Source organism: Nelusetta ayraudi, unplaced genomic scaffold (assembly GCF_046127955.1).
Source record: "Nelusetta ayraudi isolate G7.1 ecotype Tasmania unplaced genomic scaffold, CSIRO-AGI_Nayr_v1 ptg000052l, whole genome shotgun sequence".
In the NCBI taxonomy this organism is placed as follows: domain Eukaryota; kingdom Metazoa; phylum Chordata; class Actinopteri; order Tetraodontiformes; family Monacanthidae; genus Nelusetta; species Nelusetta ayraudi.
The window spans coordinates 2,574,445-2,587,901 of record NW_027466102.1 but is presented as its reverse complement, the minus strand read 5'-3'; the positions used below and the strand labels follow the sequence as shown (position 1 = coordinate 2,587,901).

At 40.3% G+C, this 13,457-nt stretch overlaps 1 protein-coding gene across 2 annotated transcripts in view; it reads right to left on the bottom strand.

Moving 5' to 3' along the window:
* LOC142896230 (NACHT, LRR and PYD domains-containing protein 3-like) overlaps nucleotides 1-13,457 on the bottom strand; it is a 135,844-nt gene that overhangs the window by 33,961 nt on the left and 88,426 nt on the right. The window contains exons 14-17 of one of the 2 annotated variants that reach the window (XM_076037779.1): nucleotides 13,147-13,323; nucleotides 12,366-12,542; nucleotides 11,854-12,027; nucleotides 10,024-10,197 (exon numbers count right to left, since the gene is read on the bottom strand). In XM_076037779.1, coding sequence (XP_075893894.1) covers nucleotides 10,024-10,197; nucleotides 11,854-12,027; nucleotides 12,366-12,542; nucleotides 13,147-13,323 — 702 coding nt within the window. The remainder of the gene's footprint in view (nucleotides 1-10,023; nucleotides 10,198-11,853; nucleotides 12,028-12,365; nucleotides 12,543-13,146; nucleotides 13,324-13,457) is intronic. The other variant, XM_076037780.1, reaches the window with a different exon arrangement.

Genomic DNA, 13,457 nt, shown 5'->3' with positions numbered 1-13,457 from the left:
TTACAGTACAGAGAAAAAGCAATAAAGGGGAAAATGGGACGGGTAAATTTCAAGCTTGTTATTTAAGTTATTAGGCTTAGCAACACAGCTATTAACGTTCGTTTGAAACGGTTGTCAACATTAACAGACTGAATTGAACTTAATAACAGGAGTGCATATAATTTTAGTCAATTATTCTGGTGAGTATCAGCTGCACTGTGAGTATAAATCGGGCCATCCAGCTGCGGTGCTGATCCGACTTCACTCGTGCCAAAGATCCGGACAAATGTCATTTGATCAAGGAGCAAATCTGCATCAGATGAGATCAGCTGACTTTGCGTGTGCAGTGTGTACGCTGTGCACAGCGGTGTATGTACTCTGTGTGTTAACAGGAAAAACGCATCTAAGAAAGTGGTGTGCAAAAGCAGGGTAGTGACAGAATTGATGCGCATTATTGATATTTGTCGCATGTGTACCTGCACATGCATGCTTATTAACACACGGGTACTGTGGAATGTATTTTTTACTCACCTAAAGTGGGAACGGCATTGCACTCAGTGGGAGCAGCTCCCCCTGGTGTTAAAACTAAGAAGTGCAATAACCTCAGGCAAAAGTTGAAGTGCGGGACATATTTATAAAATTTCTTGCGGGCCAATTAAAAATGGACTGCGGGCCGCAGTTTGGACACCCCTGTTCTATATTATACTGCAGTTGACTAATTCAGTGCATTCTGCTAATCATCATTTCGTTGTCATGACAATAACATTTAGTCTTATATAATTTGCATATCAGAAAAAATATAGAAGTATACAAAGTACATTTACAGTATAGTGAACATCATGCATATGCCTATTAGATGTTTTGTGTATATAAATTCATTTAATTTTATTCTTGAAATCATATTATGTATCTCATATGTATTATGAGACTAATGTTTCATACTATTCTTCTCTCTTTTTGAGGTTTCTCAGTTCCAGCCTCGCAAATCTTGGAATGATTCAAATGTCCCCCATATGAGATTATTAAAGGCGCTCTATTCTATTCTATTCTACTTGTGTTGTCACAAATCTATGACCGTTTAGTTTAATCAAGACAGCGAATATTAGGAACCTGTTTTCCTAACACCTGTATGGGCGCCAGCCGATGATCTTCATTTGCTTTTCTAAATAATAATATAATAGGAATGAATAAATAAATAAATACATACATAAGTAAATAATTAAGACTATGGAAAGGTCACTTAAAATAAACCATGAACCAAAGTGTGTATTATTCACCAAATTTGTGCTTAGATTATATACAGTATATGTATTAGGGCTGTCAGTCAATTAAAATATTTAGTCGTGATTAAAAATTGTCCTGAGTTAACTTGTGATTAATCGCAAATTCATTTACCTTTTTTTTTTACCCTGCTCTATATGCAACTTTTCAAGACATTTATTGTTTTTCTTATACTCTAGGAATAAAAACAAAACAAAACAATTACTTATTGAAACTGTGCGTGCGTGTGTGTGTGTGTGTGTGTTTATATGTGCGCGTGTGTGTGGTTTGTGAGTGTGTGTGTCTGCCTGCTTGTGCATGTTGTTCTGATACTACATACAGATGGTACATACTGACAAATATAACGTGCATAAATATGATCGCATTTGTCAATTTCAGTATTTTCTTTTGAAAACTCGTGTTTCTTTGAGTGACTCCCTGTCCGGCTTGACACGATCGCTCGCGGCTCGTGCACAAAATAGGCCAGACAACCAAATGATCGCTGCACGGCGCGAATGGAGCGCGGAGGTGCGCAACACTATAAGTCTGGTCGGAATGACACCATTGGTTAACAAGGGCCCCGACAGCAGCTGCGCAGAAGCACTTGTCGATGTTGTCTTAATTACATATATTTATAGTGGTTAATCACATTTTCATTTTCATCCATAGGTCCTCCATTTTGACGATGGACAACAACAACAGCAGCAGCAAGTCCAGGTCAAACTTCCTGAGGTAACACAAAATCGACAATTGCACAAGCAATGAATTTAAGATGGAAGCTATTCCTTTATTGGAATAGATTCCCAAGACCGTGGAAGAGGAGGCTTAGCGTTTAGTTTTAATGTGGACTAGAACAAAAATGCAACACTCCCACATCCTGTTAACTAAAGGTTAAGTGGACCTGGCCAGTTCTCAGTTCAATGTGCTGGTACAGGAACACAGATCTGGTCAAGTGCTACTTGGTGCTTGAGTTGACGCAGGTCGTGGTTGTGGCTAACAGTTTATCAACATGATTCAGCTGTTGTACGTTGCAAATAGTCTTAAAACTAAAGTTGCTTGAGGTCACAATACACTCACAGTCCTCATACATGTTTTACACGTGTTACTATTCTCTCGTCGTCCACCGGCTGAGTCAAGCCCGTCTCCCTGCCGTTGCCGACCGGGCCGGTGTTCCATCGCATCCGCATTAGGCTGAACAAACCTCCAACATTTTCTCTGTTCGTTCCACTCCGACGGTTGTGGTCCTTGGTGCTTCGGTAGTTGCTTGTATATGTATATGTATATGTATATATATATATATATATATATATATATATACATATATATATATATATATATATATATATATATATACATATACAGTGTGCCCATGAACATTTCCAACTCCAAGGCACTTTCACAGTAATGGTCATGGACAAAGAATTTGATGGCCAGTTCTTCACTCTACTGTCAACTGAAATGATCAAAGACAAAGACACCATCAAATTTGTTAAAAACGAAGAACCTATTTTTGTGACATTCAGTCCTTTGAATAATGAGCCAGGAAATTCCTTTCAACCTGAGCCACAGGAATCTTCTTCCCTGAATGACAGTTGCACATCTACTTCATCCGACAGCACCATTATTTTAGATCAGTCAACAGAGTTTCGATCCAAACCGTGGCCAACCGACTTTGTGATACCAACCTTTTCTCCTCATGTTGAGATGTGCCTTGAAGCAGGAAACAAGGCCTATAAAAGCGATTGCTCTCTTCTCCAAAATCCAAGCATGAACTCTGATGTATTAGAGAAGCTTGCTGAGGAGATATTTCACTACACAGCCTACCCCACTGGTCTGCAAATATCGGCAGTTGCAGAAGCCCTGGTAAATAGGCATCCCTGCCTGAGGGAGCCAGGCATCTCATTTTCCGGCTTGTACGGGTGGCAGCAGCGAATCAAATACAAGATGGCCAACTACCGGTCAAAAATGAGAAGGCTAGATGTACCATGTCCAGAGCTGGACATCAATTCTTTGAGAAGAAAGCCTATTGGAGAGCAACACGCGGTGAAGAACTGCAAGAGACCGAGGAGGGCTGAAGTTAACTACCTGCCTCCACATCCTAGTGGAGAGACTAGAGACAGTCTAGAGGTATGTTGGTCTAGATGTGTGGATGTGAGTGTGTCGGTGTGGGAGCAGGGACAGTGTGTGTTGGTCTGGGTCTCAACAAGTACGATAGTCTGTGTGGGGGTACGGGTCTTGTCTAATTCCCGTTTTATCCACTTGGAGGTTGAGAGACAAGAGCTTCTGAATGAAATTAAGAAGAAGGACAACAAAAAAGTCATTCAAGAAAAAATGGCCAAAACCTTCTCCATTCGACAGCTTGAGGTGGTGAGAGGTAGCCCAGCCGTCACCGAATTCAAAGAGAGTTAATGTTAATTTCTCAATTGGAAACTAACCAGCTGTTTGCAGAAAAAACAGGCACTGTTGGAAGATGCTATTTAATTGGGCTACAAGTGTCATTGGACAGCCATGTCAATATGCATAGTTGGTGCTTGTTGATATGCTTTTAAACAAGCTAAAATTTTGCACATTGACATGGCAGGCTGCCGCCTTCCATTGGACAATCATATAGTGTCTGCATGTCACTGAAAATGAGTGAGATGAGTTAAATTAGTAGTGTTGGTCCGTTATTATCAATGCAGATTCCCATGATGATCTTAAACCTTCTAAACGTCTCTGCCATGACTGCCTGTCATTGCCTCTGTTATCTTATGTCAGTTCAGATCAAGGAGGAGTTTAGGAGAATTACAACAATTCCGCTGGAGCATCGATTCCTTTCAAAACTAGACTTTTACACACCAAAGTTCATTGCCTTGATGAAGACCAAGGGAGGTTGCATGGGAACCAAGCTGAGGCCACTCTTGAGTAAACTGAGTCAGGTGTGTTTTCTCTCTGCCACTGACCCACTCTCAGTATATCGCTCTGTCTCTAACTCTTTTTCACACACACACACACACACACACACACACACACTGCAACTCAATTGAATGCAGCAGGACAACTGCAGTGATGTCACTCTACATGTCATCAAGGTTCTGGTCATCGATGGTGCTGATGGAGAGGACCCGGTGGATGCATCCATCATCCTTGAAGGCATGGAGATGCTGCCTGGATGTCGCAATACTGCCAATGCATGCCTGCTGCTCATGGGACTGGTCTATGCCCTTAACCTGGCATACCCGAAAACACTGCGCTACACCTTTGAGGTATTTCAGAAACTTTTCCTTGAACTGGATGGGATCAAGCTCTCCCCAAAAGTGCACACTTTGAAGGTTAGGTTGCTGTCTTGAATGGTGCTAATACACATGCTGGAAGAAGATGTCTTGGGGGTAAAAAAGTGTTGTTTGAATTAATGCATTGGTGTTAACTCCAAAATGTTCATTGCTTGTTATAATGGCTGTCTTTCTTAAATGTGTTGAGGGACGTCTGCACTTACTTCTCAAGTTAAGATTTCATGAAAAAATGCATTACTGGTGACACTGTTGTGATTGTGCAGTTTGTTTTAATTGCCATTTAATAGAGTCTACTCACAAACCATAATTATATTGACGCTGTGTTCTGATGCTAAACAACAGGCATGTTTGTTGGATGTTTTTTTTTTACATGCCATTTTGATTTCTAATTGCTTTGGTGATGTTTTCACATATACCAATAAAGCCTTTTGAAAGCCTCAGACTAAGCACGTTTGTGAACCTTTTGCTGGGATCTTGCTTGCTCCGGGGGCCCGGTTGGTTCTCTCTGATTGTATAAAGCGCTTTGAGACGCCTTTGGTTGTGATTTAGCGCTGTACAAATAAAAGTTTATTATTATTATTATTATTATTATTATTATTATTATTATTATTATTATTATTATTATTATTATCTTTGTCAAATTATTTTAAAGGTGAAGACTAACCAAAAACCAAAAAAAGTTTGTTTTTTTTTTTTTTACTTAAAGTAGTCATTAAATGCATGTAAGATTTAGTTAGTTTTAGGATGAGAGTAACTTGATTACTGTAACCAAATATAACTAAAGTCAAATATGTAATGGAGTAGGAGTTGCTTACTGGAAAGTAATAAGAATTAATTGATACCCTCAAAATGATGCTGATTGTAATGTAGTATAAGAGTTACTTTATATTCCCAAAAATGTGCTTAATGTAATTTTGTAAGTGTTACTTAATATTATCAAAAACGTTAGTTTTAATGGTTAGTATATTTTACTTCACACTGGTGAGTGAAATCTAATGATAATTTCGGCAGTGATTTTTACTTACTTACCGTGAGTGCAAATAGTTACAAGGATTTTATTAATTAAATCTTACAAGTTATTTTTTTCAGTGTATATATATATATAGATAGATATATACATATAGATAGATATATATACATGTATATTGTTGCCAGTTGCTCTCTCTATGTCTCTTTCCCTATCCTTCTTCCCTTCCTCCAGTAATGGCCAGAATATCACACATCCATTAAAAAAAAGGGGGGGCAGCGATGGGATGGACATGCAAAAATTTTTAAATGTTAGCATTGGGTTGAATTTTTCATTGTCTTTAAATTATGAACAGTTTCTTTAGTGTTACTGTTGCTGATTAAAAATTGAAATATTTGGGAAAAAAACAGTGTCAGTTCAAATTCTTATTTCAGACAAGGGCCAGAGTAACTTTGGTGGAATGCAGTCGGCTGAGACCTGTATTCAGGATTTGGGCCACATCAGTGTAGCCTACGTCAAAGTAGTGTCGGCTCTGATCAGTATTGCGGATCTGGGCCAAATAAGTGTCAGACAAGCTAAATGTCTTTAGGTTACCTCCTGGACAAGTGATCTGGGCCAGATCTGTAAAACGATATAAAAATGACACTGACTCTAGAAGCTGAAACCTCTATCTGGCACGGATCCGGTCCACAGTCAGAAAACATATCGGAGCTAGAAACGGAGGCAAGGAGCTTAAAACGGATCCGGGCCAGATGTAATGCTATCTGGGCAGTCACTCTTCAGAGACATCCCACTGGACCCTGGAGACTTGGAAACTCTGCAAATAAAAATGATTTTCCAATGAAGTCTTTTTTTTAGTCTTCTGGTTTTCTAAATTATTAATAGTAGTTTTTATCTGACTAATAGTGTCTGTCTATTCATCATAATACAGGTAGCCTGTTCCTTTACTGTGTTCCAGAGGCTCCAGGTTCATTACTGAAGTCTAGGTTCAAACATGTACAAGGGGTCACATGACAAACCAGAATTGTGTCGGAGGGCAACGTAAGTTTTGTCGACAGGGGGTGAGGAGAACGAGGAGGAGGAGCAGGAGGAGGGGTCGCGCGAAAGTGGCGCTAAAGTCCCGTGGAAGTATCTTCGTGACTTTCTCTCTCTCTCTCTCTCTCTCTCTCTCTCTCTCTCTCTCTCTCTCCATGCGATCGAGCTGAACCATCTTCGCGATCGACGGATTGATTGTGTAATTTATAACTGTCCTCACGCGGGCCGGACAGGGACACGCAGCGGACCGGGTGTGGCCGTACTTTGCCCAGGTCTGCTCTGGGTGTTGGCTACCCAAGTACACACAACTCTGGTTGTGTCGAATGAGATCACATTTCATGTGTTCTTCCCTCATGTACATTGTCAGAGATTTCAAGAATCAAAATACTAAACACAACAGATACACTTTTGTGTTTGTGTTCTGTGGATCTTTACTTTCACTTTCGCTTTCGTGGAATTCCAACCACTGCACCATTTAACTAAAGCTCTCTGGTGGCCAGAGGTGGCAAGTGACAAAGTAGAAACACTTTGTCACGTTACTTAAGTCGACTTTACAAGTTTCTGTTGTAGAGGAGGATGATTGATTCATTTAATCCATCAAACTCACCAAGAGATGGAAACAGGACATTGAATATGTATATATGGGTTTCTCATGCAAGTTTAGTTTACAGCAAACACACGGAGACAGAAGACGGCTACAGCGTGTTTTCAAAGTAAAAGTGTGGACATACTGTATGAAGCAGAGATACTGTGTTTGAAGGCATTAAAGAGAAACATATCAATATGTTACAACACTGGTTTGATTAACAACATCACTCGAGCTAATATATATTCAGCTAAAATGCTAAGATCATCATATAACATTTATGAATGATTTGAAAATGTGAAAAACACAACATGTGTACTGGAGCACTATAATCCTATACTATGTATATAAATTTGATGTATATTGAATTATTATACTGCGATGAACTGGCGACTTGTCGAGGGTGTCCCCTGCCTTCGCCCTAAGACAGCTGGGATAGGCTCCAGCAGACCCCCGTGACCCTGAATAGGAATAAGCGGGTATAGAAGATGAATGAATGAATGAATGAATTATTATAAATTGTGTGGCCGTGAACGATACGCAGTTTGCACAGCTGATGGCACAGCTTCATAACTTCATTTGACCCACATCAATGGGAGAGAAGCCCAGCAGTGTGTGACAGCGAGACTGGGGTTGATTTAGTTAATTGGCACTGGATGCTGAAATGCTAATAACCTGCTAGTAAGTACATAAATCAGTAAGTAACATTTCATTTATGAATCACCTTTCAAACATGAAATGCAGTTCAAAGTTCCACCACCACACTTAGAACCTGGACTTGTCCTATCGGCAGATTGTCCATCGAGCTAGGCTCTTGCCTCCCAAAGCATGGACACTTACACTTACGTTCCACATGGACAGCAGCCTTGAATTATTTCCTATTCTTTGTGTTTATATCCGTTTTGCCTGGTTGGTGTATCTGTTTTTCACCCTGTCCTGTCTGCCACCCTGGCTCACTCTGCTCCTTTCTCTCTTTCTCTGTCTCCCCTCTATCTTTCTACTTCACCCCAACTACTCATAGGCAGATGATGGCCCTCTGGAGTCTGGTTCTGCCCTAGGTTTCTTCCCACAGAGGAGTTTTTCCCAGCCACTGTCGCATCTTGCTTGCTCCGGGGGCCCGGTTGGTTCTCTCTGATTGTATAAAGCGCTTTGAGACGCCTTTGGTTGTGATTTAGCGCTGTACAAATAAAAGTTTATTAAAGTTTATTAAAGTGCTTTACAATAAAACATTGGAAGAACAGATTAAACAATATTGTGTACACAGAGAAATATATAGGACTGGTTCTTGTGATTATATATGATATATATATATAAAAATATATTATATATTAAACCTCAAAGTATAGAAGGAAATACATGAGAAGTCCAGAGAGTGTAGAAGACATTGTAATGGGATATATGTATTCTTGGGTTATTCTTTATTATGTCGTATTCTGTGTCATATGATCACTAGTAGCACGTGTAATCTGTTCGTTTCATAGTATAACCTTCTCGAGACATTCTCCTCATGGTCAGCTTGTGCTGATTCTCTGTGCTTTGTTTTCCTCTTCTTCCCTTCCGTATCTCTTCCCCTCCCAGTCCAGTGTATAAGAGACCTTCTTCCTCCTTTCCTCCTCGCACTCGCACTCCCATTTTACTGTGTTTTGTGCCTCGGAGCTCCGATCCCCTTTTTATTGTTTGTTCATTAAATTACTTATTAGCCCAGTATTCCTGCATCGGCATCTTCGCTCTTTTCCACAACATCTTAGCTGAGCAGTGAGCAGGCAGCTACAGCTAATCAGGCAGAAATGAATGAGACATTTCAGAACAGTAAGAAGTGAAAATGCTTGTGTGTGTGTGTGTGTGTGTGTGTGTGTGTGTGTGTGTGTGTGTGTGTGTGTGTGTGTGCGCAGCTTGCAGGTGGAGAAGAGGCAGAACCTCCGTGTGAGACTCGTCTCCACTGGTTGTAGTTCTGTCAGCCACCACTAGATGGAGCGCTACTCTTCACTCTCCTCCTCATCCTCCCTCAATCCTTCCAACTGTAGAGAGAAGAAGAGACAGCAGGAGTCAGGACTCACGGTCCTTGAACGCATCATCACAGAGACGTTGACTGTTGATGGAGATGATGGAGTGACTGGTGAGAAGAACCAGACTCTCAGTCACATGTCAAGTGTGGAACATATGAAGGTCATGTGACCATGGAGTGTTGGACTGATACTGAGGCCTGATGAAGATGAACTGATCAATAATTGATTGGTGAACTGAGAGAAGAAGCAGTTTGGCAGCAGATGTTGGATGAATGAGGAGCAGCTGGAGGTCACCATCCTCCTCTCACACTGTGACTGGGAACACTGGACCTCTGCTGTGGGATCAACTGGCTTTGGTGCTGGAACCATCATCCACTGGTTCCAAACCAGTACTGACCTCACACTCTCCAGTTGATAGTCTCTGCTGTGGACAAGATCCACCAGTGGCTTCACTGATGATTCCTTCAGCTGGTTGTGACTCAGGTCCAGCTCTCTGAGGTGGGAGGGGTTGGACTTCAGAGCTGAGAGCAGCCAATTACAGCTGACCTCTGACAAACTGCAGCCCTCCAACCTGAATAGAGAATAAATGATGGAGAGTTTATAATGATGGAGAATTTTTCCAGGGTGTCATCACTCTGAACATCAAAATTAAATGTCGACTTCAGAATCTGCAAAAATAAAGAATATGTCACCTTGAAATTAAATCCTCAGTCCAAAACGAATGTGTGTGTAATTGATGTATGGTCACATGACCACTGATGACCTGTTTTAACTTCTAACATGAACAGAATGAAGTTTTCATATCTCTGGATGTCATTTTGATATGAATCAACCTTCAGTTCAATGTTTATTCAACATGTGTGATGAACTGTGTTTGGTGCTGAAACCATCATCCACTGGTTCCAAACCAGTACTGACCTCAGAGTCTCCAGTTTACAGTCTGGACTCTGCAGAAAACCACTCAGCACCTTCACTCCTGAATCCTGCAGCTGGTTCCTACTCAGGTCCAGGTGTCTGAGGTGGGAGGGGTTGGACTTCAGAGCTGAGAGCAGCCAATCACAGCCGATCTCTGACAAACTGCACCAATGCAACCTGAATAGAGAATAAATGATGGAGAGTTTATAATGATGGAGAGTTTTTCCAGGGTGTCATCACTCTGAAAATCAAACTAAAATGTCGACTTCAGAATCCACATCAAAAAAATTCAAGAGCGTCTGGCTGCAGACCTGCACTGTCAGGACCCACCTGCACTGAGAGGACGACCTGCACTGTCAGGACCGGAAGTTGATTTAAAGCCTTTCAAATTAAACCGCTTTTGGACCGGAAGTTCATTTAAAGCCCCGGAAGTTCATTTAAATCCTTTCAAATTAAAATGTTTTATAAATTGTACGTGAGTACGTGAAGATTTTTATAACAGAAGACATGAGAAATTTTTTCTTTTTTTAAAGATTAATTGTTATGTTTACTGTGCCATCAGAACAAGCTTTCGATTTTCTATTGTATTTTCAGTTTGAAAGATTACGATTATGATCCACTCCTGGTAGCTTTCATAACTTTGTGTTCGCTGTGTTTTAGGAGGTGGGTTTTTATCAACACAAACCCAACCGTTGAAATGTTTGTTTTTTGTAACACACACACACACACGCGCGTGCGCCCGCGTATGTATGTATTTATATATATGTATATATGTATATATATATATATATATATATATATATATATATATATATATATATATATATATATATACATATATATACATATATATACATATATATATATATACATATATAGATATGTATGTATACACACATATGTATATATATATATATATATATATATATATATATATATATAAGAGCTTTATATATATATAAGAGCTTTATATATACATATGTGTTTGTGTGTGTGTAATTTTCCTTTTTTATTTTATGTGCTCGTGTTAATTTTTTTACTGAAATTATCGACATAGATTGGTCTAAAGCTAATTGCAACCGATTGGCTCTTGGAATGATGAAAAGGAAAAACATGGAGTGATTTCATCTAACGTTAAGCAGAAAACAGTTGTTTTTTTTAACATAGGCTTTATGCAAAACATTTAGAGAAGGTGGTTATCATAAGAAAGCCATTCTTGGGCTAAATTTCCCTCTTGCTTTATGTATACCACTTCCACTGGCCAAATCAAATGTGGCTCGTACAGTATGATTGTCAGATTTTGTTTGTTTAATAATTACTGTACTGACTGTCCCGTCTTTAGTTTTCCTTTTTTCTATACTAGTGAAATGTTGCAGCTCGTGATGTGAGTTACTATCTCGTCTTGCACATCCTGTACTTCCATGAGTTATGAGTCTTGTTTTTCAGCTTTACTTCTCCCACCTGCAACAGCTTGGTATCTGTCAGTGTCCTAGCAAAGAGGGCAAAGAACAAGGCCGATATAGCCTATGTCTAGAATTGGTCAGACTTTCACAAAACTTCATATCTCCCTCTTCTTCCTCTCCTCACAGGATGAAATATTGTGTTTGTAGTAGTGTGTTTGTGCTTAAGAACTTTTGGGAGAGGGTGAGCAAATTAGTGCTGCAATATGAAATCTGACCACGAGATGGCAGGATTTTACACACTGTACCTTTAATATTCAAATTCAAACAGAAACAAGTGTCTGCTAATTGAATTTCCAACACCAGTGAAGTGAAAATTATGACAACAATAACAAGAGTGATAGAAGTTGTAGAGTGAAGAGGGTGAACTGACCTCAGAGTCTCCAGTTTACAGTCTGGACCCTGCAGAAAACCACTCAGCTCCTTCGCTCCAGAATCCTGCAGCTGGTTCCTACTCAGGTCCAGGTGTCTGAGGTGGGAGGGGTTGGACTTCAGAGCTGAGAGCAGCCAATCACAGCTGATCTCTGACAACCTGCAGCTCTCCAACCTGAATAGAGAATAAATGATGGAGAGTTTATAATGATGGAGAATTTTTCCAGGGTGTCATCACTCTGAACATCAAAGTGAAATGTCGACTTCAGAATCCGCAACAATTGAAAATGTCACCTTGAAATTAAATCCTTAGTCCAAAATGAATGTGTGTGTAAATGATGTTTGGTCACATGATCACTGATGACCTGTTTTAACTTCAAACAGAATGAAGTTTTCATATTCTGGATGTCATTTTGATATGAATCAACCTTCAGTTCAATGTTTATTCAACATGTGTGATGAACTGTGTTTGGTGCTGAAACCATCATCCACTGGTTCCAAACCAGTACTGACCTCAGAGTCTCCAGTTTACAGTCTGGACTCTTCAGAAAACCACTCAGCTCCTTAACTGATGAATCCTGCAACTGGTAGTTCAGATTCAGGTCCAGGTGTCTGAGGTGGGAGGGGTTGGACTTCAGAGCTGAGAGCAGCCAATCACAGCTGAGCTCTGACAAACTGCAGCCACTCAACCTGAATAAAGAATAAATATTTGATTTCTTCCATGGTGTAAATGTCATATTAAGAGTCATTTCTCCCTGTTGATGATCCAGATGTGCAGCTGTTCGGATCACTGAGTCATTCCCTAAAATGAGTCATTGTGCCAGTGTGGATCATCATCATGTTGTCATGTTGCAGTGTGTCAGTCAGTGTGCAGCCAATCAGCAGTGAAGATGGAAAATGATCAGTGAGTCCTTTGTGTGCTTGTGGCTGTTTTCAGTCATCAGAGTCTCGTTACAAGTCAAACACATTCAAAGGACAAGATGAAGAAATACTGCTGCACTATTAATCTGCCTCTAATATTTCTTCACAGGATCTTCTGCTCAGTCAAGTGACTTTCATCACCAATCAATAACTTCCATTGAGCTCCAAAGTGACTGGAGACATTTTCCACACTTTCTTCCACCATCCAAAGTCTTTTCTGGCTGCAGATTGTTGACATGAAAATATCAACAACATCCACTTTGTCTAAGGTGAGTCTTTAATATCTGCTTCAAAGTCTTCACACTGAGCAGCGTTACACACCAGTTGTCATCTGCTGACACACACTGTCCACCAGTAGAAAGCAGGAACTGACCTGAGAACTTCCAGTCTGCAGTCTGGACTCTGCAGAAAACCACTCAGCACCTTCAATGATGAATCCTGCAGCTGGTGGTTCTGACTCAGGTCCAGGTGTCTGAGGTGGGAGGGGTTGGACTTCAGAGCTGAGAGCAGCCAATCACAGCTGATCTCTGACAAACTGCAGTTCTCCAACCTGAATAAAGAATAAATGATGGAGAGTTTTTCCAGGGTGTCATCACTCTGCACATCAAAGTGAAATGTCGACTTCAGAATCTGCAACAATCGAAAATGTCACCTTGAAATTAAATCCTTAGTCCAAAACTAATG